The sequence below is a fragment of the Anopheles moucheti genome, chromosome 3 (assembly GCF_943734755.1).
Source record: "Anopheles moucheti chromosome 3, idAnoMoucSN_F20_07, whole genome shotgun sequence".
Taxonomy (NCBI): Eukaryota; Metazoa; Arthropoda; class Insecta; order Diptera; family Culicidae; genus Anopheles; species Anopheles moucheti.
In genome coordinates this window covers 2,645,220-2,671,998 of record NC_069141.1, presented here as the reverse complement: position 1 = coordinate 2,671,998, position 26,779 = coordinate 2,645,220, and the positions used below count along the sequence as shown (strand labels likewise).

Here is a 26,779-nt window from a genome sequence, read left to right as displayed (position 1 = left end):
GATGTATAGACGAATCAGAACGAGGACACAAGATTACAGTTGGAAAAATAGTCAGTGTTGATAGAATTTGAGCGAACTGGTTCGCTCGTCGAAAAGAACTGAACGAAAGAACTGAAGTTCGTTTGCCTCTCTCGTGTCTTGCATCATTTCTCTCGATCATTTAGTTTGCTCAACCTACCATTCCAGGTTGCTCTCCAAATGTACCTTTAGTCGATCTACATTACATTCCGTTCTACATGCGTCACAAGTCGTACAATTTCAAGCGGTTCAGCATGCGTTATACACCGTTCAGCCTGTATTACAAGTTGAACTGTTCTTTAAATTACTTTTAAATTGAAAGCATAAATCGACCGCCCTGGCTGTATAGATAATCTATCGTGAGGACTCATCGCAAACTGCAGTAGCATAACGAACGAAATTCATATGTTCTTCTAAAAGAGCTGAAAAACTTCTAATAGAACAACTCTACTCGAGATCATTTCTCTAGGTCACTCCAATGCAACGTAGTACCTTACGTTTGAAATCAAATATAAATCCCGAAAAAGGTTATCATCATTCATATTCATTAATCAAACACTTTAGTGACTCCCCGAAAAAGGCAGCACGAAGTCGAAAAAGGCTTCGAATTCACACTCGTCGTGCTGATAACGACATCCCATTGATACGGTGCTTGTGTTCTTCCACAGATGTCAGTGATTGTGTGAAGGTCTTCAATTTACGTCATACCGATTCTATTAGGGCCGTGACAATGTATACCATCTTGGAATTGTTTTGCGCTTAATACATGTTTTGAACACCACCTGGTCGTACTTCAATAGTAGTCTATTTATGATGCCGTAATTTCACTCTTCAGAATGAGGTGAACAAACTTCAACTTTTCCAGTTGAAAGCATCCATTCCAACCGTCACAAGCACGTGGTTAAGCCTTAACCGGTACCGGTAGCTGTTACGCTTCGTAAATGTCCTCATACTGGGTGCTCGCACCATCGATAAGCTTCCCGATTATGGTCATTGTGATGGTGGTCTGCTAAAACAAACAATCATTTCTTTCTTTCCCCAACCCGACAACGTATCACCATCACGAGTTTCCTGCGTTTTTTTTCTAACTGGTGCAGTCTTTCGCCCTTCTGAGCTGCTTAATAGTTAGCGAACAATAGCATGCGGACAACATTGACACCGGTTCTTAAGCGATTAGACTAAGCTTATCTGTCCACTCGTGGAACTTTGCGAATCCATCTGGCAACGAGTCTCCACCGATGGGTTCCTTTGTTAGGTGCAAATCAATCATGTACTTCAGCCACGCATTAGCCGCAATTTCCTGTGGGAGAGTAACGCCAAGAAGCCGAACCGAAGCTGTCAAGGTCTGTGCTTTGTGCCATTATCGGTTTCCATTTTCTTTATTGCGAAATATCCAACATCTTCGGCGGACAAATTATTACTATTATGTACAACCTCAGAAGAAGATAGAAAGTTTGATATGGTGTGTATGTGTGTTTTAACTTTTATGTCACGTTATATCCTTCATATCTTATTCGAAGCTTAATACATTGCACCTTCATTCTTTCGTCGTTTTCTATCTTATAAACTAACTTTAAAGATTCTAGGCCAATGGTTGTTCATATTGGAAACGTAGCTCGTTTCAGTATGCTTACACGATCACGTAGACGAAATACAAAACCGTATGTGTCACAATATTTCTATAAAATTCGCAAATATTCTTCATATATTATATAGTATACAAAAAAACAGAAAGCCACTGCTAGTGCATTTGATCACAGATATCGATTGCTAAATTACAAAATACACAACCTCACACATGGACACATTCCCGTTTCGCTTTAATGTGCGTTGTCATTTGCAGATTCCTGGGATATTTTTTCCTAATTTGTTAGTCTTACTCTTACTCCGTACTCTGTTTTAGGCTTCCATTTTCCTTTTATAAGAAAATGGATAGTTTGCAAGATTCTAGATCACCTCAACCATACCATAGGTGCTTAACATACTGCTGTTGGCTAAGAGACGGCAACAATATAATTAGAAAACAGACAACGAATTTAATTCTACCTTGGGCTCTCAAAGACCCTACACGTTCACCGCTTGTTAAGCTTGTACCACAGCACGAACACGGTGCTGATGTACATCGTTATAACGATCAGCATTATCAGCACAAAGTTCGACTGCATATCCACATGCTCGATGTCCATGTCCTTCTGGAACAGGACGGGGTTCTTAAAGTGACAGTAGATCTGCGTTTCCGGACAGTGCAGATCGTCCCGGTTCATGCCGTACACCGAGTTGAGCAAACCGTGGAAGCTCGCCCGATAGTAGCTGATGTGCCACATCCATTTGAATAGTGGCGTTATGTCGGCGTACCGGCCACAGAAGCCAAACACGGAGAAAAGCACCGCCAAGATTGGTCCGATGAACACGGCAAGCTAAAAGTAAATGGTAAATACAAGAGCAAACAGTTAATGCTGCGGTAATGCGATGCGATAACGGTGTCGTTGAGGGTTAATAAATCAATGCGTAACCAACGCCATCTGTTGGTGGGTGACGAGTTGAGCTGTTGCTTGCACAACACACTTGTATGCGAGCTGCGTTCAAACAGGGGTTGAGGGTTGAATGGAATTTTGTCAATAGGACACGGTTTGTGTTTGGTGTGTTTGTGTGTTTTTCTTTCGATTCATTATTCTGTTTAATAAGAACTATTGAAAATCGTTGTCAGAGGCCTGCCTCGATCATCGAACATCGAAAGGTCAGCCTCTGATCAGAGCAAAATGGTTTGAACGTGAGTTTACAAACATTTTGTAGACAACTTTTGTTTATCCTTTATAAAATGTAATTTAGTCATTTAAAGACTTGATCATTATATATAGACATTTTATCAATCATCGTTATAACTATATGTACAATCTAGTCATACTCTCCCTGGAGAAGTTGACCTTAACCATTTCTGTATATTTTTGACAGCATCATAAAAATATAAGATGATACTACTTTTACCAATTCTATTGAACTAAAGTTCGTGAAAGTTATTCACCTAAAATTATGATTCAAAGTGATTAAAACCAAAAATGAATGCAGAAACACTCGGATAATAATGCTATTGCCCAATAGATGGCGCCACACAAAACCACCACACAATTAAAAGGGCTTGAAATACAATTTCAATACTAAATTGGAGCATGCCTTAGCGTTAAAAATATATTCAAAAATGTTACATCTTACCTTCACGGAGAGTGTTGCACCAACGAAGAAACCCCACGCCTGCGCACAGATCGAACCGGCCACGCAGAACAGCGCGAATATGCAGAAGCGCTCGAAGTTTACATAGTTGCCCGTTAAATGGAAGCTGATCACAACGTAGATCAGGGAGCAAAAGATCTAAGAAAACCAACGAAGCGAAACAAACAAAACAAAAATGAAACAGCAATTTATCACCTCACGTCCAAAACTGCTCGTCATGGCGCGTGGTCGTCCACCGTCAGTGATTCATTCACCTTCAAAAAAGCTCCATCCAAACTACACGCCTAAGTGGTGTCGATTGAATGGGCACTGAAGATGAAGATCGCAACGTAACGGTTCCTTAAGAGGCTGTTGCCGATGCCGCAACACTTTCTCCCGAACGGCCACGGATCACTTACCTGGACCGGGATTTCAAGCAGCAACACGGACAGGAAGTAAGGACCCAGCTTGTACCAGCGATTGAAATGCTCTCTCGTCAGTGATTCCATCTCGATTTGAACTGATGGTGGAAAAGGGATAAAACAAAATGAAATTTAATGTTCAGCCTCGTTTGCAGCCCATCGAAAAGATGAACACTTACAAGAAAGCACAACGGCCATCTTGCCGGTGTACACCAACATCAGCATGGATCCGTAAATGTACACATAGTTCGCCAGCACCTGGTTCGCATTGGGACCAACGCCAATGTAGATATAGCCGAACAGAGTAGCCACCGTGGCATGGGCGAAGATTCTGCAGAATAAAAGGAACTAAGCAAAGGAAAATAAAACGCATCAGTGAAAAATGTCCACTCATCCTTGGTCTCATTTCATTCCGCCGAGGACTTGTTTGCCTTGAGCCACCTTTTGCAAGGTGCTTCGCACTTGAACTAAATTAACACATCCACTTGTGGTGCAAATGTAAGTGTTCCTTGTTCTTAGTGGCATTTGCTGTTGCTTTCTAACACTGATTAAAATCGACCATTATTCAATCCAGCTATCAAACACTACAACCTGTCCATTCAATTGACTGGTATACACTGCTTAACGCAACTATATTGGCACCTGTTTTTTTGAAGTTCACTTAAAATTCTCAAAAGATAGCTAAACCCAATTTTAGAATAACTTGTTTGAAATTCTAATTTTTCGACATCACTAATTCAAACAAATTTTAACTTAAAAAGTTAGACAATTGATGAATCCAGCAGTCTCACAAACTTGTAAAATTTGCAGTGCATTACAACGATTTTTTAGAAAAAACAAAACACTTTATTCGGATTTGGGCTTAGTAAAAGCAAAGGCATTTTCAACAGGTACCATTGTTAATACCGCCACGCACACTACCAGTTCGCTAACATCTGCTCTATCACCAATTTAAAAAAAGCAGGTATTCTTGTAGTAATGTCGACCACTGTACTAGTGGTATACTAATATAAGGGACTAATTATCTACACGCCATTATGATTATTTAACCAACGCCATCGTTCAACGTGTGAGCTTTCGATACTCGGAATATTTTGCTATTCATTGCCGTGCACAATCAAACCCGCACCACGGACTACAATCACTAATTCACCATTCGATATGTCTGTAGAATTTGAAATGGAGCCCCGTTTTAATTGCAGATTGTCAATAAGTTAACTGACGGACACGGCAAACTGACTACAACGCAAAACTGTGGGAAAGCAAAAGCAATGTAGAATGGTGGGAAGAGATTCAGCTATTCAATGCAGAACACAGCTTCCTGTACCCATTTTTAAAACGCTATTTAATGCTAATAATAGCGTTTCGCAACTCTGAATCTTTTCATCGAACACGCATCCTTGTTTTGTTCACTTATTCAATAAAAAGTCCCAACACTGGGACATCTCGGTCGAACGTTTCTACGTAGAAATACTTACATAATTCCTTCGTGTCATCAGCAAATTCCGATAGAAGAGCAACAGGAACTGCATCACCAGCGAGGCGGGTTTCGTATTCGAAAAGATGTCCTCCTCTTTGTACGATGAATTATCCATTGCTTCGCTCTGCTTCTGCAACTTGCACATCTCTTCCGCTTTGCCACCGATCGAAAAGGTTTCCATCAGTTTTACTGCAAATAGGCATGACAAAAATTGGTATAAATAAAGCAGAAAGGTCAGTTCTAGTCGGTTCGGTGAAGGGATGTTATGTAAGCAGGGGCACTCGAAACGTAACCCGATTTTGACAGATGTATGCCGGATACACTCACACTATGCACCGCTGCATGACAATGGTGTATCAATTCAACGGTTTGACCGGTGCCTTAATTAGGCAAAAGGCACAAATTAGCACAATAATCTGTTTCGTCCAATCGGACATGCGAAACAAAACAACAACAAAAATAACCCCAACAGTGATGCAGGTTTGTGTTTGTGAAAGCAGTTTTTAAAGAATCAGCAAAAGGCATATTGGCAACGGCAAAGAAGCCGTTTTCGTCATGGGCTGCTGATTTGGTTGGCATTAAGGAATGGAAGAAACAAACAGCAGTAACCTTTTTCTTTGGACAAAAACCACTCCATTCAACGTCATTCTTTAGGCATCACGAATACACAACCGCATTCCAAAACCTCTAAAATTCTCTTTTTGTTAAGATTCTCGCCAATGGAAGCGTTGATCAGAACTGAAGCAAAAGGTTAACCAATGATGTTTATGATACAGAAGTATGAATACGCTTATGCATTTATTTGCATGTTCATCAGCGAAATAGCAACTAGACGAGAAGTTCCCTGTTTGAGCACGAATAACCTCAGCAGGTGATCTTCAGACGTCCATCTGCGCCTAACCAGTTTGGAGCGTCTAGAGCGCGACCGCGAAGAAAAGCGACACACTAACAAAATTAGCACCAACGTACTGCGTCTTACCGTGTTCTTGATACCAGAAATAGTTAGAACTGATGGAAGACTAACATTTTATTGTTGTCTAAAAATCACCGTCATTGTGTACCATCATCGCTTAATTAATTAGTAAACCTTTTAAGGTGCTTGTATACTTAACCAATTACGAAGGGTGACATTTGGTGGAAATGAAGACTTTACGGAACTGTGTGTTTGTGGTTCTTGCTTCGCTGTCGTCTTCGCGTTTCGTCTACATCCGTCTAAGCTGACTCAATCGAACCACACACTAGTGGTAGCATTGTTTTCGGTTAAGCCTTAACCATTCTTTTGTCTCATAACCCTTCGCTGAAGATGCGCTCACCATCTCGCTGTACATTGTACATGTAAATTAACAACATTGTGGAATTGAGAACCAATATTGATTCGGCTCATGTCATGCCAGAACGTACGCACGTGAAAATATTCCGTGTGAAATGTCACACCAGGAAAGTCGTCAACGTTGTGGCAAATCAGTTGTTGGGTACGGTAAAACAGATAGGTACAGGTGGATATTGGTGTGCATTAATTACGCGCTAATGAATGGGAAATTTAAATTTGCTGTCTGTTCCGACAGCATCGTGCGATGGGGCCAAAAGTTCGCGTTTACGCTCTGCAAACACAACAGTCCGGAATCAACAGCAGCAACTATCCACACCAACTGGTTAAGGGTGATAGCCCGATACTGCCGAAGAAGGGAGTAGGCTGAGTGTGCAATTTGTGGCACTATTTACCGATACGGTTGCCCACTGCACACCGCACAAATTGCACCAGCGTTCCGATCTGAGACGTTAAAGGTGGTCCACAGGTGGTCTTCAGAGTGCGCTCAGTTCAATGAATGTTCCGAAGGCTCGTCCTCGAGCAAAGCACTTCTAAGGGTTGACCATGAGGAGAGCGTGGATGTGATGCAACCTAGCTGGGCTCCCCGCCAAAGCATACACACGCCTAGCGAACACATGTAGGCTGTAATTCGCGAACATGTGTAATTAATATGGCACGCAGGTGCAAGAACCGATCAAAGATGCGGAGGTCACCCAACCCGAACGGTGGGGACCAAAGATAGACTGAGAAATAGAGCGAAGGAAGTCTGACCTTTCGGCCGGTCGTAGTGTAGACGAAACAATCTTCTTCAGACGCTTTACTTACCGTCGTTATCGCCGTACGTCGAATCCAGTTCGATGCAGCGACTGCTGATTTCGTAATATTTCTTCAGAGCAGCCTTGATCACCTTGCCAACATCGGCCCCATACTCACCGACCGCAATCTCCATCACTGCGTAAGACGCGTTGTTAGCAGCGGACCCAAGAAGAGAAGAGAAAAAAGCGAACATTAGAAGGACTACTTCTCCGCTTTAAATCGCACCCACTAAAGGCAAAACTTACTAAAATCGGCCGGATTGTGATAGCTAGGACAGTGGTAGCCAAGATCGCCGAGAAACGGTAGCATCTCGTTCGTCGGTCCCTGATAGAAGCAGTGTCCCTGGACCACCGTGTACAGTTGATCAAACATCTCAAACAGCAGCGCACTGGGCGTGTGGATCGTACAGACGATCGTTCGTCCATCCTGTGCGAGGCGCTTCAGCAGCGAGATGCACTGCGTACAGGACGAACTGTCCAATCCTGTGGTCGGTTCGTCCAGAAACAGTATCGGCGGATTGCTGATCATCTCCAGCGCGATGGCTAGCCGTTTCTTTTGCCCACCGGATAGCCCCATTGTCGGTGTGTTGCCCTTCTGCTCCAATCCGAGCATGAAGAGAATTTTCTCGATCAACTTGCGCTTCTCGGCCATCCCAATGCCAAAGCCGAGCTTGAGATGAGTGGCACAGGTCATGGCCTCCGTCACTGTTAACCAGGGTCGTAGTGCATCGTGCTGCTGGATGTAGCAGGACAGCTTCCGGAAGCTTTCCGAGTTGTGCGACCGGCTTTTTCCGTTCACCTGTACCATACCGCCCACACCCGCTGACCTGTTGGGAAGATAGGAACAGAAAGAGCAATGGACCACAGTGTAAACCTCTTCAGGCATCTTGGTGCAACTTGGTGACCGGTTTTTCTGCACGATGACCTACACATAACCTGCCATGATGTTGAGCAGCGTACTTTTGCCAGCTCCCGATGGGCCCATAATTGCTGTCAGCTCACCCGATTTAAACGATCCATTAAGCCCGTGAAGAATTTCTTTCGATTCTGCAAACAGAGAAGAGTATTGACGGATAAGTATTGTATTACGTTCAAGCCGGACATTCCAGACGCGATTCCCCCATAGTGCACATTGGAGTGATCTCACCGGTGTCCAATTTGCGTCAGTCCGGAGGTGTCTGAAAATGTGCTATGAAATAGGATATAAACACGTGTCGGCATTAACTTTATCATCGTTCAAGGTCGATCGAACGAAACGATTTCCAAAGTTCAAAATCCAGCCATTTCATGCTGACCACATCTAGTGGTACAAAAGGATCTCCCTACCCTAAGGAAAGAGTCAATTAAAATCCACATCGATCATTCCACGATCTTTAGCAAAGATCTCACAAATGTTACATCGTCTATGCCTTTGACTCGGTAAGCCAAAACTCGTTTGGTGCGCTTGTAGATGCTGGGATATCTTAAGAAAAAGATAACTTCTCATCATCGCGTCTTAAGCGATGGGATTAAAAATACAACCATTAAGTATCGTCCCGCATTTTGTGGACATTGAACTTGGTCCCAAAATTGTGTACAAAAATCCCTTTACTCAGCAACTAACAAACTGGTTATTCGCTGAAATTAGGCATCTACTTACAAGTTAATAACAGGTTTTCGACCACCATCAAGACTCGACTTAAGGTTTTGTAGGAAAGCTTTTTCGGGTCTCTATTCTGTTGTGAAATTTAAGTTACAAGCAACAACTATTCGAGACGATAGCCAAGAAGGTAGAAACAGAAGAAGAGTCCTCCGCCGATTTACAACAACACGAACCGCAAGACATTTCTGCTTGTGGGAATCGTTTGCTTCTTGTTCCGGGTTGCGAACGAAGCCCAATCAGCACGGCAGCGTCCTGGACAGTACGATGATTTGCTAACCACACGCTCGGATACATCAGGAAGCTTAGCGTGCATTACGCAACTCAAATACCTTCGGGGCTTCAGACGAGATAGACACCCTTGGACAAACTATGTGGTCAACCAGTTTGCTTCTCCCGTACCTGAACGCAATCGATACTTTTCTCCGTACCGAGCAAAGCAGCCGGAATGAAAACCCAACAGCATTAGAAAGTGGAATTATTTCCCTAGCACGGGTTTTTCACTCTCTCGAGATCCACGAAGGAAAAGGGAAAGATAAACGCATCTGCATGCTGTTGCACCACTGCACAAGCTCGCATGCAACACGCCGTACCTTTGGTGAACCTTTATTCCGGGCAGCGTGACATTAAGAGTTGTACAGGGAGGGAGGCAAACAAGTTCGCTGCAACTCTCCGCTACCGGTGCCGTATAATTTCATCATATTTTCTCCATTCCATTCCACGTCAACGCTCGAGACGTCTTGAGAAGCACTCAAGGATTCTCGGGCAGCCATGAACGGCTACGCACCCAGTCCGAGACGCGGAGGTCATTTCTCTCGTCAATTAATTGAACTCCAATTGAACTCTGCATGGATGGGTGAGAAATTCTCACAAAAGATGCCGCACAATTCGACGCTCGTTGTCCAAGATGCGTCTTGTGCGGTGAATGTCTTCATTTGTCTGGTTAAATATTGGAACAGTGTAAGTGCTTCTTGTTCTGCTGAAAGCCGATCGCAACCTGTCTCATGCGCCTGTAGAAATCCTGCTTTACAGCTAGTTTCTAGCGTCAAACGCTAGCCACATAGCGATTAGCTATGATCAGCACACATGGAAGAGAGAATGTATGTGACGAAGGATTGGTTTGGGAATCGTCCATTCAACGATCGATGCCAAGGTTAAGCGTGAGATGCACGAACGACCCGAGTGCTTGGTTGGGCTTGACTAGAAACACTTGTCGTTAGGAAACCTACCAGCCGAGGCGCTACAATAGATGGGCTCACCTAATGTCTAATCCAATCCATTGGCTTTAGCTGGAATTTGTTTGATCTATGTACCCACCATAAACATTTTATTGGGCGATAAATCTTCCAATCTACCAACAACTCCCAGTGGCCAATGGAGCCAATAAAAATACAATTTATCGAACTGAGGATTGAAAAATACGGCGTGAGAAACGAACGAAAGAAAACGATTCGAAACTGATTTAACGGTCGTATTAACAACATTATTTTCAAACGTAATTTTAAAACGCACTCGCCGAAGCTACCTGCAACGCAACGCAACGCTACTATTGTTCAAGGTTTCTCAAGTTCACCGCCATCAGCATCATCTTCCCATCTCCATTGGGTGTATCGCTACTCTGTAAGCACACAAGGGGGTGAGCTTTTATTTCAAGATCATTGACACCTTCCAAGCTAGCGAGCAAGCAGATAACTATTGAGTTACAGCAAGGTGCGATCGGAATGCAAAAAAAAACATCATCTCCATACGCACCATTGATAAACCTTCAGTTACGGATAGCTCATGATTTATGCGGATAATCACCTTTATTACCTCATCTAACGCACGCGAGGAGAAAAGCTTGAATTTCAGTGCACAGCGAGCAGTAACGCTTGAGCCAAAGAGCTGCCTGGCTGCTCAGCGGAATGCACACGCTTGAAATCGAAGATGCTCCGCTAGGCTTCGTAATGATTCTACGGCTAGCGCAGATGCGTGCTACTGACATTGGTGGAAATTCACATTTTTAGGTCAGGGGCCCGCACACCGTTTGACCGTTTGCAAACTATGACCAAATGCACCATCCAATTCAATAGCCATCATAAATTATTGGACTGGAGGACGTACACATACGGGAATGACTTCGATCGCTAAGCGTCACCACGGGAGGAACGATGTTCGATTTGGAAACTCTTCCAAAACCGTAGATTTATAACGTTTTGACGATCATGTTCAACCTTTCTAGACGACACACAACCCCACAAGTGGACGAAAGAGTTGCAAATTTGCATACCATCGTTATTAGGAGCGCGGTCGTCTAGTGGGTTTTATTCCAACAGCTGTGCACGTTCTATTAATGGAATTCTGTTCGAACCGGTTACCAAACGTGCCAAATGTTAATTGGTATTAAATTGGTTGGTTTTAAATTCGCCCAAAATTCGATAGTTCATTCATCTGTATCAGTGTGATGGTCAAGCTGGGCCACACTCTCAACAAAAAATTGTTGAAAGGAAGACATAGTGGACCGTTTTTTTACAAATCATTTCAAATATGTTTCCTAGGAAGCGATCGATTTGTTATACTTCCTTACAACACGTTACGCAATAAGACGGATCTCGACCAATCCTAATCCATATTTAACTTCAGGGTGTGATTATTTTTTCGGTGCAAATCTGCGTACCAGAACTACTAGTCATTCCGCAATGGCTTGTCTTTGATTATCAGCAAATGCAATTTGCATTCTCGATCACTCTCACTGATTTCACTAACGTAGAATAGTTTCGCTCTTTCTATGCGCTATCCGCATAAAACGTGGCCATGTACCATCGCTTGCCGCTTTACGATACAGGTCCGTCATGCCGAATGCACCCGTAAGCGAGGGACGCACTAAACGCATGCTCTGTAATTATTGATCGTTATGCGCACCGGCAACATTGAAGCAGTTGCTTTGGAGATTCACGCAATCTCATAACTGCTCTTCGATGTGTGAGGGAAAGAAATAGAAAGAGCGGGATAGAAAGAGAAAGAAATGAACAAATATCGTTGGCCCCACTGGTTACAGTTTTCCACCACTGCACACACCACCACCTACTCTAACACGCTCTAATGATCGTCCATCGGCGAGGCAATTCACCTCGAATCGTTTATACTCCGTGTTCGAAGGCGCCAGCAGTACACTCCTGCACGGCGGTACACTATGTGTTCACATCCGTTCTGGTTGCACCACTGGACCACCTTGAATCGGTAGCTTTTTTCATGTGGAACTAGACGGAGTGAATGAAAAAACGAAACGAGGCCACTTTTCCTTCAACGCGGGCGTTTAGACATGCGTTCTTGTAAACCTTTGCCCGTTGCAGTAGCAAGAGTTACAACATATTTTATCCCTCCGGTGGGTTGACTCAAGTTACTTGCATCATGTTACGTGCGGATCTCATTAGAATGAGATCTCACCACAGGCTGCACTTGAATATGGCCGGTCTACTAGCCGACATATCCACCTTGACACCTGCGCTATCATTAATCCGGTGTGGTCGGTGTACATCGGAAGTAGGGCGTCCTTGTACGTAATAGTTCCTTGTCATCTTGATGGATCAGCTGCATAACTTAAAATAGCGCCAAGTCGGGCTCACCAATGTTTATTGATTCAAGTTGTCTCAGGATGTAAAAACATTGTGCTTCAAGAATTTGTTCCTGCTTCATGGGAGTTACTAAATTACTAAGACTCGCTGTATTAGTACATCATTCCACTACTCACCCATTATGACGTAACGGGGAACGAGAGCTGAGACTCTTAAAATCTTTCATAAACGGTGGAAATCCCTGCATAGATAGTCAACCACTATCACAAGAGGAAATTCTATGCGGGAACCACAATGTCTGGAGCCATGATCTAATGATCACGAGGGAATTCACGATCACGTGTGGAATGTGCACGTTACATCTGAAACCAGATTTGCCACGACGGATTTAAACGAAGATCCTCCATAAACATTCGACATTCAACATGTTAATAGATCATCATCAACTTATCAATGCCACCGGGCTCTGACATTACGATCAGGATGGGCTTCACGCTATCGAACCAGTAAAACATTCAGTTGAAAGTAACGTTTAAACAAACAGAATCATTTGAATATTCCCATCCCACCGATGCCGCCAACACGTACCAGAGCGAACGGTGTAAATGAACTGCACGACATCGAACTGCAATGCGCTAAAGTTAATGTAATGCCATTGATTGCAAAATTTATTGATTCTATTTCATCTCCACGGCGGTGTTGGCAGCTGTGGGCAGTAGCAACGCTCGTGACCGGTTATGATGATGTTGTTGCTCCTGAACCGGCGGGGAACTACAACGCTTTACGGTGCTAATGACTTGTGGAAAAGGCATAATGCCGATTCTAAATGCACACTTAGTATTTATTTTATTCCCCATCCGATGCAGATCAGACCCCACGCCGCACAGAACCCAGCGTAACGAGCAGACATTCATCATTCCAAGCGCTTTTATCCGCGCTACGGAAATCGTAAGCATTAACTCGGTTGATAATCGTAATTAGAGGATATGCTTCGCTGGGCCGCTGGCGAAGCGGTACTTTTCGAATGGCAACCATTTGGAAAATAAATAATGCATGACGGTGTGCAGCTTTTAAAAGTTCGACTCTATCAGTGTGGATTTCCAACTGTGTCTCCTTGGTGGTGATTGTATCTAGCAAAACTTTTTTATTCGTGCTATCGCCATTAAAAAGCCCAACTGATTCCATTGTTCAGACTCTAGACGAGTGGTTTCAATCGAAGCTATCAAACGTCTTTTCGATTGTTTCTCACGAAAAAAACACTCTTAAACTGGTCACCCTGTACCTTTGGTAACTGGAATTCGAAAGGTATCTTTTTAACTTTTTACGAAGAAGCAAGGTTCCCAAATGTCCAAACGGACGCAAATTAAGATTAACGTGATACAAACTGGTTTAAAACGGGCGGGAATCCAACCCGAAACACACGCCGTGACTTACGACAGTCTTCGAAACGGAATGAAAGATACAGGTTTTGCGGGACTTGCCATAATGATCGCATGTCTACGTCCCAATGGTCAAGATCACTAACGGGTATGTATCGAAAAATACAATTATGTAACCGTGGTTTGTCTACAACGCAGCAAAATCCCTAGGTCGAGGCAAATCGCAAAAACATTCTGAACGACACTATTTTCCCTGGCACTGATCCCGTTCGCCCGGACCACTACTTACCGAACTTTGCTTTGGAAATGTTGAAGCGCTTTACGTCGTAGCGAATGTCACGGAACACGAGATCCACCGGTGGGCGCTTCGGGAAGCGATAGTCCTGCTTCTCGAGCAACCCGTTGTGGTACATCGTATTGTTGTTGCCACCTTCCTGGCTGTCATTCAGCTCGATCGAATCATCGATCGACGAGCTTTCACCGTTGGTCGGACAGCAGCTGAAGCTGGACGATGTGGTCGTAATAGCCAGTGCCGTCGCGGCCATGGCTGCGGTCGGATTGCTGACGTTGTTGGTGGCCGCAGGACGATTGCTTTCGGTGCGAATTTCACTCTTTTGGGAATTCATTTTCGTTGCATGGATATGGTGACGGTTATGCTCACTTCACACACCAACGTCACTTTCACGGATTTGGCTAGTTTGTACTGTTCGTTTCCCTTCGAAACGGATACTGCTATCAAAGCGGATGTGCGATGCTAGTCTCACTCATCTATCAAGCCCTTGCGAAATTCTAACTCACTTTCGCCATTTAATTTAATGACTGTATAAGATCAAATAATGAACATGCTATAGATATTTATCACATTAAGCTATGCACCAAGAACCACGATTCAATTTTTTGAAGTTTCTGCCAAGTAAAAAGTTCACCATCTACTTCCACCTGAAGTGTTCTTTCCGCACTAAATCGATCTGACCCACATTCAACGCATGGAACGAACGAATCCGGTGCTCTCCGCTAAAGGATTCTAATCTTACCAACATTACTGCACCATTTATTTACAAACAAATATCACACGAATTGAAAACAACGGTCGATTCTCTTCAACACCACACTCGAACGACAAGGTAAAAGATGAAAACTTCCAAAAGAGCGACCCCTTATCGGACAGTTCCGTGAGCGAACTGTTTTCCCACAACTGTCCGTCGATGTTCGGACGGTCCCGGACCGTTTCGGCACGTTGCAACCGGACAGCTGTAATGCGACTGCACGTGCGATGGTACTGCGCTAGTAAAAAGCTTTCCACGAAACCACAATGAAGCTGAAACAATTCTGAAACCATCTCACCCCACCACAAGCACTACACGGATCAACGCACATCTCGTGCGATCTCGTTTGAATACAATTGACCCACCGGCAAACGTATGCGAGCTTTAATTTGTGGCCGATAAAATACGGCGCATGTACATGGTGGTTGATTCGAGCTCTAATCTCACTCTCGATCGCGCCCGGTACGTCAATGGACTGGACTGCTCGGTGGAACACAAACATGATCGTACTACCATTTTACTATCGTGCGTATGTTGCTCTCGTTGATCAAAGCGAGCTGATTAAGATTCCTCCGTTGTTCCGTCAAGCGTTTTTTTTTGCCAGAACACAAATCCACACCAAACAAGGAAGTATGGAATGTAAACCACAGTAACTAACACCGATCGTAAATGCTCCATGTTATCTTTGTTTTTTCCCTTCCTCAAACACACCAACAAAATATGATACTCATCACAGCTAATAATGTTTGCTAAGTGATCGACCTTGCTATCGGCATCTTAAATGGGGAAGTAAAGCTCTCGTTACCTCATTTACACCGGTAACATCTTTGATATTGAGCGGAGGGATTGGCACAGTGGGAGGTTAAAATATTCATCGCGACAGATCTATTACTCATAGTTCATCACCGACACGCGATCGACCTTCTCGCACCAGAGAGTGGAGGAGTCAACGCATTCAAACTAATTACAGACTGTTGTTAGGAATTACGACAATAATGATCAAATTGTACCACCAATTGATACGATCCCACTCTGCTGGTGAATCATACAACCCATGGAAGAGGATTTTCCGTCTGAAGCTAGTAATTCCATCCATCCAGTTTGTCTGAGGCGTTTAATGTCTGTGACAGGAGATCCATGGTTTCATGATCATGATGGAGAATCCATCTGTTGAGTTGCACACTAAAGGGTGTACCACATCAAATTGCATCAACACTCACTGCACGAAACACTCCAGAAAATTATCTATTGGGTTTTGCATGTGGACATTTTGAGTAGAAGTTGTTTAGAGTATATTGTGTTCAATATTTTTGGCCCGATGCCAATTTTCGAAAATTCCAAAGATTGGCGTTACCTTAAAATAACCACGCTGACGAAGCCTCAGTATTCTTCACCGCCTAGAGCAAATTTGATGTCCAGAGGATTTAAAGTTACAGAGGCCTTCAATGTTTGCCAAGAAACAAATTTTTTGGTAGGCGATATGCACATGTGCTCCAACAAAGTCAGTCAGATGTTATCAAGTCAGACTGTAGCTAGAAGTTGAATGAAACCTCATGAGTGGTGTTAAACTCAAGACGCCAGAGTACGGTAATAGTACAGAAGAAAAATGAAATAAATTTGTCAAAGGCTTACTTAATTTTATTGCCTAAAAATTTGAACAGGATCTATAAATCTGGTATTTTTCTACTGCATTTCAACCGTGATGCAATTTGATGTGGGATACATTTAACCCTCCACTATCGAATACTCGCAGCATGCAACGCTCTTGCCATAACCTGAAAATGTCACTCATATCGGCCATTGTAGTACAGTTACAATCAATCACGAATCTCTAAACTGACCGAACGTTTGCTTTCACCGTATGGTGTTCCACTCAAAATAACCTCAGGCAACAAATTGGTTCGTGCAAATTTTCTTACATTCACCAGCGATTGGCAAAGTCTCAAACACTCAAACTGCAGGGCGCACAGTGACGAGATATAGACGAAAGCAGCGCTGGAACAAGCGCCCATCATTACGCAGCAATACAAGCGATTGCACAATTACACAATTCAATTGGTTTCCATTAGTCAAACGCAACCTATTAACCAAATTTTCTTACTGTGCCACGCGCTGCCCCACTACCCTTGACGGGAAGTTCCCTACGTTACTGGTCAAAGTCGGCATGAACCAGTGCAACCATTCTGATAATGATTCACTTTCAACCGTGATAAAGTGGTCAAGAAATAAGAAAAATAAACCCGGAACAGAAACTTCGTAGACGACGTTGAGCTTTAATCGGCTGTTCGGTTCTTATCTTCATAGCAAAGCAGCTGACAACAACACTCCACTTCTCCACGCGCTCGCATCGGATCGCCCGGTTGTGTTTGTGTGTGTCTTTTGAACAGTGAGTAAACGCATGATCTACGGCATGTCCAAGAGTTCCGACCTAATCACGGTTCCATTCGCTGATCGCATTACTGACCGCTGTGAAGCAACCTGCTAGCGGTTGATCTTCGTCTGCTCGTGAGGCATGGTTCTAATGTGACAAATACCGATATCCAACCTTCATCGATCAAACAACCATTACGAATACCTTCCGACATTTGCAAAACCTGACAAGACAGCGCCGACAGCCCGTTTACATTTGCATTTGTGAAACCGCCACACTAGGGTTGGAAGGCAAAGTTCACCTTTAAGTATCAGCACGACTTCCAACTATTGCTATCGATCGCAATGGAGTGACGTTGATGAGAGATCGCCACGTGGCACTTTCTGGCTCATCATCAGATCATTCGAAAGCGGACCAAGGGGGCTAGAACTCATTAATCTTCCACCGTTCGATAATGGGTTGAATCGATCGTAAGTCTTCGCTACCTTACGCTTACACCTCGGGACCTTTTCTGTGCACACAAAACGACACTCTGCGATCGACCTATCGTGGAACGTTTGCATGTCATGCTAGAGGTTAGACGCCTGTCAGCGTCAATACTTCCTTACACGAACGTACCCATTGCGCCGCCATTGACACAAAAGGGAAATTAAAACCTCAGTCCGGCACATTGACGCGGTGAATTATTACGGCTCAATTCCCCACTGCGTCTCCGATCCGATGACGGGGTCTCAGAGCTATAGTGCAATCTTCGTCACACAATCTTTCTGGAGGATGCACGTCGGTGCAATGCGTGAATGGAATACTAAATCCACGCCCGCGTGACGCTCTTATCCATTCGCGCCGTGAGTAAGAGGGCAACTTTGGACGAGATTGCTACGACTTCCAATTCAGCGACCTTTGAATGTACACTCAAGGAGAGCCTCCAACATACGCTCCAGCTAGAGGCGTACTGCTTTTAGTGCGGTGTACGTTAGAATAATGCTTGCGCGTACCGAACGCACCCCGGGGTCATAAAACCATCTTTTTCGGACGCGCTGAGACTCGCTGGTTCCTGATGGGCATTAAAAATAATGTTCATCATCCTTGACGCGGGAGCTGCCTTTCGCATACCTCTGGACTCGTTTTTGTGCCTCTTCTCTCATCAGTCTTCAATAGAGGTCGAAGTCGGCAGTTTAGAACAATTTAATTACACCTTGATGGAAGTTGGAAACGAATGCGCCTTAATTCTACGCGTTAAGTTAAATTCAGAGGAGTTCACTGTGTTTCGCACAACAAACACCTGCCATGTTGAGGAAACAAGCTTGGTGCTTCTTCTATTCTTGTATCTTGTATTCTTCCCGAACATCTGCCAAGAAGAGCAAGCATCGCTAATGCAAAAAAGGGGTGAAATACACGTTTCATGCGCACAAACCACATTCAGTGTCATGGTCAACGGAATGATAAGGTCTTGGAAGAACGCATATGTTACTAATGTCTACTTCACTGGAACTCTATCATAACAGGGGTCTTTGACGGCGAACAGTTCACAAAGTGCACACGTTCCGCTGGATGTTGGAGCACATCATAACAAAACGCCCACCATGCGGCGTTGGGCCACACAACTCATCGCTCGCGACTCAATGACGCGCTGTTTTCCTGGTGCGCTGTGCACACACTGTCGATTGCATCGGTGCATCAGTGCAACATTGGCTGAATGTTTATGTTCTCCTTCACGTGTGCAGCGGAGGGTTCCCTCCGCCCTCCAGCCCCATCCTCAACGATGGCTTTCCACACCCAAAACGCAACCCGTTTGCCATGGCATAGACATCGTCGGTTTGACTTCAACCTACTGCTACTCGCAAGGGTGTCTCGCAACACATGGGTGTGTTGGTGAGTCGTACATCCGTACGGAGGTGGTGAGCGAATTTTGCTGCAAGAATCTCTGGAAATCGCACCAACTGAGCTGGAAACGCATACGAGATGACCACAGCAGAAATGCAGTCTGTCTGGATACGGCATTCCATTTAAAAAATTCGTTGACCCACCAAGGGAAGTTTGCGTTCCGACTCTTGGTAGCAGTAGAGGTAACAGCAGTAACATCATGTGTCAAAGTTTAATCGCACCAGGAAAAGATTTAATGTTTGGTTTTCGGGTGTTCTGCGTTCTAGTTTCTTTTTAAACTGTCGCATACAGTTGTGTGAGTTGTGCAACATCTGTAACTTCAACTTCAATTCACTCCCTTATTTTTACACAAGCTGAACAATTACGAAAACAACCTCGATACGTTTGCTGCCTCGTCACCGAATGCGCGCTGGCACGGATTGATCGTAGCCGTTATCGTGTTTCTGTTGCTCCCGAGTCCCCGTCTTATCGCAAGCAAAGGCGTCGCGTAGGAAATGTAAACAGAGTCAAAACCATGCACCCTTCCGTTCGCTGCACACTGCAGTGTTTGGCACGTTCGAAGGGTTTTATGGCAGCACGGAAGCGCATACAAATAATGCCGGGGCGCAATTTACCATTCTGCTGTTCGCGGATGTAAGATGGGCAGGATTTCATCATAATTCTTGCTTCTAATGACGCACATCTGTTTCTCCAATAATGGTACCGATTTTCGAGATCGTCATTTTGTACGGTTTAGTCATTACGCCCAGTAATAGCAAACAGACCGAACTGGGTGCACGTGGGTCTTGTCAACCATTGTCAACCACCAACCGCCCTTTGACGTAAAACGTGGTCGAATATACTAACTGGCCCCTTACATGTTCCGTTCACACACTAAAGCACACGCAAACACCATCACCCACCCGGAACAGATATTATCGAAAATCGATCAAAAAGCACGAGAACGTCGCGGCTAAACAAACAATTCAATAGCGGTCAGTGCTTTCGTTTGGCCGAACGTGCTGCTAAGGGTTGGCCCTAGCACTTTTCCTTCAACTAACCACACACCATCACGATGCACTCTTTCTCTCGCTGCCAACAAAACCACAAACAACCGTCACTTTAATCGATCGAGAACAAAATAAGCACCGAAACATTCAATCATCTACACAAAGCCGCCAGCATCCACTGCCGACAGAGTGAAACACTTCTAGTATTCACAAACCATCATGTTTACACACACACACCTATGTCTTACAATTTCTCCCAAAACAACACTTCTTGGCACACGGCGCGATCTAAGTACAATCGGTTGGGAAGGAAACGCACAACACCGCCAAGCGCGGTCGCGGTTCGGAGAAAACTGAACCAGCGATTGCGAACGGCGGGTATATAGCAAGTAGCGATTTTTACCCCGCAACTGCCAGTTCCGCTGCGTTTCACACCGTTTGACTCCACAAGCTGAGCCGCTCTTGGTAACCCCAGTAACAAAATTCAGCCCGATAAGCATTAAGCGGCGTCCGTTAAGACAGCCCGTTAGCAGCTCTTAACGGGCAAGTATAGGCAAAAGCGAGCCGTAGCAACGGTGAACTCAATGATCAGTGAAGTTACGCGTGTTTGTATGGAGGATACATATTTTTGTGCCCATTTACCGTAGTGTGACAGATTGTTCGTCTTAAAACTTTACAAAATTCAGTTGAAATTAAAATTTCTTACTTGGAACACAAAAGTAACGATCAAGGATGGCTCGGATTTTCTTTAAAATCAAGCACATACTCAAATAATATTTACCGTAGCGTATATATTACTTCTTTTTGTTTCACGTAAGTAGTAAATATAAAGATAATAGTAAGTCGACCAAGCATTACACATAATACTCAAGCCAATCATACGAAAAGAAAGGTATTGGTCTAATTCGTGAATCCTTCTGAATCTTTTTGGTTTGAAGTTTTTTCCTTGATCCTTAACAATAGCAATATTTAAAAAAATATTCTGGAAACAAAGCATATTTAAACAACAGGTTATGTTGCTTTTGTGTTTCTGCTCAATCCACAATTCTATGAGGTATTGAGGCCATGAAATAATAATCTACAGTTTAAGTTAAAAGTCGAGTTTTCATACACAAAAACTTAAATAAAAATAGTAAGTGAATGTTTAAGACTCTTCTATTTTTACGATTCGAATGAAAATTAATGCTCACTTCCGTGTTCCAAGTATGATATTTTAATTTCCAATACAACCAAAAGTTATCAAAGATTTCAAACGAAAAATTTATGTTCCCCTGTATGGGATACCCGACTATGCCGGTCTTAGAGTTATGGGGTTGCAAAAAATTGATGGTTGCCACATTTCAATATAAAGTTATTGAGGTTGAAAAAGAAATTCATACCTCGGTTGCTGGTTCATGAGTTGACGGTTAAGCTCGCGTTTGTTACGAGGGTAGTTATTATTCCTATCCCTTTCGTACATTGGACTGCTTCTTGTGCTTTCTCGTTCTTCTGATGCTTGGGATTTTCTTTCGCTGTGGTGAACACACGCGCAGTTGTCAAAGCTGAAGAGAAGTGCACGTGAGGATTATTATTAACCTAGGATATTGATTTAAAATGGTAAACAAACCAAATATAATCGATCGAGCAACGTTTATCTAGACTGTGTTAACAAAATTCGCTTATAGCACCCCATAGCCGCTTAGAAGAGCAGCCTAAACGTGCAGTGGAAGGTGATGGCGTATGCGGTAATCAATTTTAGTTATGATCTTATGATAATAAAGATACAATTTCAAAAAATGCACTGAAAAATGTGCATCGAATAACATAAAACCTGTTGCATAGCGTGTCTATTCACATTCGAAAACAGCTGTGGCGGAAGCGCAGCCGATGTGCGAGAGCGCTTCCATCGCCGCTGTCGCGAGAGAGCGTTTTTGGAGAGAATGGATTCCTCATGGAAATTCACGAGTAAAAGTTTTTCTTTACATTCCATGATGACGGCATGCGCAGGGTTTGGATCCATATAACGAAACTTTTATAAAAAATAATTAATCTTTTGTGAAGATTCCTTCCTATTAATCTATTCATTGAGTCATTTAAATCAGAAATTGACTCTCAAAAGATGCATGAATTTTCACAGCAGTGGCCGGAACAAGCTCTTTGGAGGCCTTAGGCAACGGTTTCCGCAGTGTGATTGCAATGTTCCACTAACATTTTTTACATTTTCCTAATGTTTTAATCCATCCATTGCTAATGGTTCGAAACCCTGTAATAATAAACATTTAGGGACAATGTGTACCATTTTATTTACTCATTAGTGGACCTAAAGAACAATACGTATGATCGTTTCCGATCGTGTTGATGCGTCAGATGTGAAATAGTTCTTGTATTTTGTTCTTGTGAAATAGAGCTTACCGATGCGATTTATAGTATAATTATTATAAAGAAACATAATAGAATATAACGAAATAAATAAAATTATATTTTCTCTTAAATTTTCCTAATTATAAGCAAAACATTCATCCAGAAACCTCAACGACCATGAGTCTAGACCGAACTCCCATTCTGTCCAACCGTGAAAAAAATCAACCCCCTTCCCCGAGTGAGAAGCACTTCACGAAATCTGTGTATTGTGAATGTGGTTTAAAGCAAGTGCTTGTGGCGCTTTACGTTTTTTTCTTTTTACATTCAGAATTTAAAACAAAGTCTAAAAGACAATAAGGCCACCACCATCGGACTGCATATCATCCATATGCAGCGACGGTGCAACTGTAGTGGTCCAGTTGCAATTACTTCACAGACGAGATCACCACCGCGTCTCTCGTCTGATCAGCTAGTCTACCCAAACATAAACTTCAAAAAAAAAACGCGAACCTCCGGACGGTAGAGTCGTTCAAAAATGTGGCTGTTTTTTTCCCTCGAACTGAATTGTACGGGAAGGTCGTTTGCCGCCCTTTATATCGATGGAACGATATGATACTTTCCCATCATTCTTTTTCTTTCAATGTCGCCAAACCCAACATTTACGCTTCAAGTTTTACGTATTCCAACGAAACTCCAAGTCAATGCGAAGATCATGCGCAACACTTGTACAGAATCAGTTCAGTGGCTTTGTTTACCAAGCATCGTGCGTCTCCTTCGTCAGATCATCGACTCGCTTGCCTCGCTTGAATCCCCCGGTAGTATTCAACCACCCCTGCCAACGCTGCCATCAGTCACCAACCCCAATGAAAGTGCCGTTTTTCCGCTTTCGCAACTTGACACATGACATTCGTTTGTTTCCTGCGTGCGAGAATCATCCAGACTTCAGACTTCAGTAAGGGTGCAGAGTGCAAAGGCGCATCATCATGTAAGACAAAGATTGTGCAACGTTTTAACTATCGCTGCAATTGCACCACGATGTTGTGATGCTGACTGCTGCCAGATGATAAGCCTTCCATGACAGTTGCATCGAAGATTGTTTGCCGTACGAAACCGGGGAATCTCTCTCCAGTTCATGGTCAGTGGAACGATCGAAGGGCGCGTGCGGTCAAAACCCCTTTGCAAAAGAGGTGCACTATCAGGCGCCTAATGGAAAAGGGAATCGACTGCATCACCGGTTCGGATGCGAAATGCGACCCTGTTGACCAAGCGTTTGATTAATTAAAGCTAGCGCAAACATAAAATGGGCGCCACCCGATCAACTATCGATCTTGCAGCTATCGATGGTCCAAGGAACGGGTGCTCGTGGTGGGCGCATTGGTGATTGATGAATAATACTGACTCATAGCAAGCAAGTGACTTCCCCTGGGTTGACCTGAGCTTACTAATAGGATAAATATCATTTGCCTGTCCACCACAAAGTTCCCCAACGAACAAGTCTAGCTCGGACAACAATTGCCCCGAGAAGGTCTCTGACGAGCTGTGACCCATTTTTGTGCCAGCGGGTTCTTTCCTCGTCCAGGGACAGCATCACTAGAACTGAGTGCTAAGTGTGTCACCGGTTGGAGGCGAACACCAACAAAGCGCACACCTCAACCTAGCGGATCGAGACGACCTCAGGCTGGTGACGTGTGAGTTACCTTCAAACCTAAACTAGCCGATAGATTGTCCGTTCTACCGTACCAGCTCGGCGCGCACTCAGCGTTATCTACCGTACCGTGTCATTAGGATCGTTTTGGAGCCTCTACAATGTTAGCAGCAACTCAGCTAGACGTGAATCAAGTACCACCCGATAGCTCCAACATTGCAAAATCAACGTCCAAATTTACAGCCTGCCGTAATACGCATGAGGTGCAGGTGATAAGGTTGTGTCGTTTGGTTCGGGGCAATGCACCTGGCAGACTATTATCAATCGGCACCGGCGGTGTGACTAATACCGTGCCTCCAGGCTGCATTTTCGCATTGCACTGCTCTGGGATTTTTATTGCAAATCGGCGATAAGCCATCGCCCATGTCCTGCCGACCGTCGCTAAGATACAGTTGCCCACGTCAAAGACCGTTGCTTTCCTATCAAGATCACTCACGCGTGCATAGATATCTTAGCTTCCGAAAGAGGTAGTATCTTGAAACCGACTACGTTACTAAGGTCGATAACATGTCGGTGCGCCTTGAACCCATTTTTCGGGGGCTCCAACTCTTATCAATCAAGGTCACTGACACAACGGAACCTACGTTGTGGTAAAGGTGTGAAATAAATCATTCACACTGTTTTACCGTATCCGATGAATTTGCTGATAGCTAAACTCAAGGTTTAAGGTCACCAGAAATTGGACGGAAACGTAAAGATATCTAGTTTCACAATGGCAATAGGCACATAGGCAATAAATATGTAATCAAACCGCTAATAAGCGGTTATTAGACCGAATGTTTAACCAAACAGATTTGATTCGTGAGTGTCCTCAGAGCTAATTAATCGATTTTTAATAGCGGAGTGAATGTTTTCGACAGTTTGCAACCCTCATCAAGGCTTGGTAATTAGTGGCCATACATGTGAAATTATTCCCCGGGAGGCATTCAATTTGACGCGGTCAGTACCAATTCATTTCAGCGTTACAATTGATTTTAGTTGCCTTTGTACATGTACATGCTTATCTACTAAGTTCTGCGCGAATGACAGTGCATTCCAACTCATACAGTCGGCTAAAAATGCGTTGATTCACGCCACAGCTCACTCGCACGTATTGCTCATTCAAGTAGCATAAATAACAATTTATTTATTTATGTTTCCGTAAGAAAAAAGACCTTCCCGTACAACTATATTTGGATGATTGAGAAGCCTATTGGAAGCTTTTTGCCAGTTTCCTCCATTGATCTAAGATGCTGGGCCATGTGACAATCCTTTTTCGTAACACACACCACTGTGAAGGGAAACAATCGGTCACGGCATAATCGTGATATCTCGCAGCACAAAAGAATGACTACCGATTCGCTGCGTTTAACCTCCCCATTAGCAGCAATTAGTGTGTCACAGTGCACCTCGCCGTGGTGCTGCATTAGTGCTGTAACGAAAGCGATCCACATGCATGCCTCGAGCACCCCTAGCTACCGAGCGTGACATGATCATGATGAACTTATCACATTATCCGTTAGTTAGTGCTTGCCTATGTCATTGTTTCTCAGGCAGTCCGTAGACGGAAAGAGATTCTTTTTAATACTGTACGTTCGATTTTTTATACAGCGAATATCTTAATGAGGTATGATTGCCTGCCAACCTTGTTATAAAACACAATGTCCTTTTAAGATTAGCGTCAAACTGGTTTTGGCAAGATTTAACGATATTTGGGGATACTTAGACATTCACAAGATCAGTTTTACAAAACTAGAAATAATCAGAAATATCTGGTTGAGATTGATTTGTTGTTATGGTTGCTGCGATAGCAAAGGTCAATAAATTACCCCTGATTAAATTATTTGCTTGTTCGACAACCGACAATTTAACTCTCATGAATTCCAATTGCCGGAATAAAAACGGAATTTTGGACCGAATCTCAGTTATACTGACGTCGCTAAAAATAATTTAAATAAAATGTGATCAATTTTGTCCACAACAAAGCTTACTATGCTTAAAGCTACATCAGTAACCCATTTAGGTTATGCAAACCCGCACTACATGATACACGGGTGGCTTTTCGTCGAAATCGTGAACTTTCGTTAAATTGAACAGGGGTTGTCGGTCAAACACAAAACATTCATCGATTTATGTCCTACTGTCGAAAGAAGGAATAAATTTCTGTCGTGCAGGATAAAATATTAGTGTTGTGCTTAGTTTGAGAACAGTCATTCATACGAGTCTTTAGCCAGGAGTCTATCAAATCAGCAATTGATTATTTAAAGTTTCATGAATCCTCAGATCAGTGGCGAATCATCATGCCCCTTGTAGGTCTGAAGCGGAATGATAGTCGGACCCATTTTTGGCAAGTAATGAACGGGGTTGGAGTGGAGCAGACGGACATGACGGACTCCCACCCAACACTTGCAAATATCATGTAATTGTAATTTTATTGAGACATATAATAAATGTAATATAAGTAATTGTACAGGACAAACCATCATAGAGTCGTACCTTCATGTACAGATTGACAATCGAAAAACATGGTAGAAGTATACCCTAAAAAATCATTTTTATCGGACATGTAGATCGTTACACTAAAAAAAGAAGAAAAAACGATGAGGACTGTTCTTATTTTATTGTCATCTGATTAAAAATGA

At 43.4% G+C, this 26,779-nt stretch overlaps 2 protein-coding genes across 2 annotated transcripts in view; one reads left to right on the top strand and one right to left on the bottom strand.

The window, feature by feature from the left end:
* The window catches only part of LOC128303300 (stress-activated protein kinase JNK), a 284,621-nt gene that overhangs the window by 185,856 nt on the left and 71,986 nt on the right, over nucleotides 1-26,779 (top strand). The window lies entirely within an intron of this gene.
* Nucleotides 1,348-20,455, bottom strand: LOC128303293 (ATP-binding cassette sub-family G member 1). The gene is made up of 10 exons (XM_053040192.1): nucleotides 20,351-20,455; nucleotides 14,113-14,642; nucleotides 8,181-8,298; nucleotides 7,498-8,078; nucleotides 7,262-7,387; nucleotides 5,126-5,316; nucleotides 3,827-3,995; nucleotides 3,645-3,745; nucleotides 3,229-3,384; nucleotides 1,348-2,435 (listed from the first exon to the last, which is right to left on the bottom strand). The coding sequence occupies exons 2-10, from the start codon at nucleotides 14,447-14,449 to the stop codon at nucleotides 2,091-2,093; spliced, it is 2,124 nt and encodes a 707-aa protein (XP_052896152.1). The 5' UTR covers nucleotides 14,450-14,642; nucleotides 20,351-20,455; the 3' UTR covers nucleotides 1,348-2,090.

Bases quoted from the DNA above. Each gene is read 5' to 3' on its own strand.
- LOC128303293 (XM_053040192.1), bottom strand. From the start codon at position 14,449: ATGAATTCCCAAAAGAGTGAAATTCGCACCGAAAGCAATCGTCCTGCG. The intron at 7,388-7,497 runs GTAAGTTTTGCC...CGTCTTACGCAG, and splicing joins TCACAATCCGGCCGATTTTA to TGATGGAGATTGCGGTCGGT. The intron at 3,385-3,644 runs GTAAGTGATCCG...TGGTTTTCTTAG, and splicing joins TGCTTGAAATCCCGGTCCAG to ATCTTTTGCTCCCTGATCTA.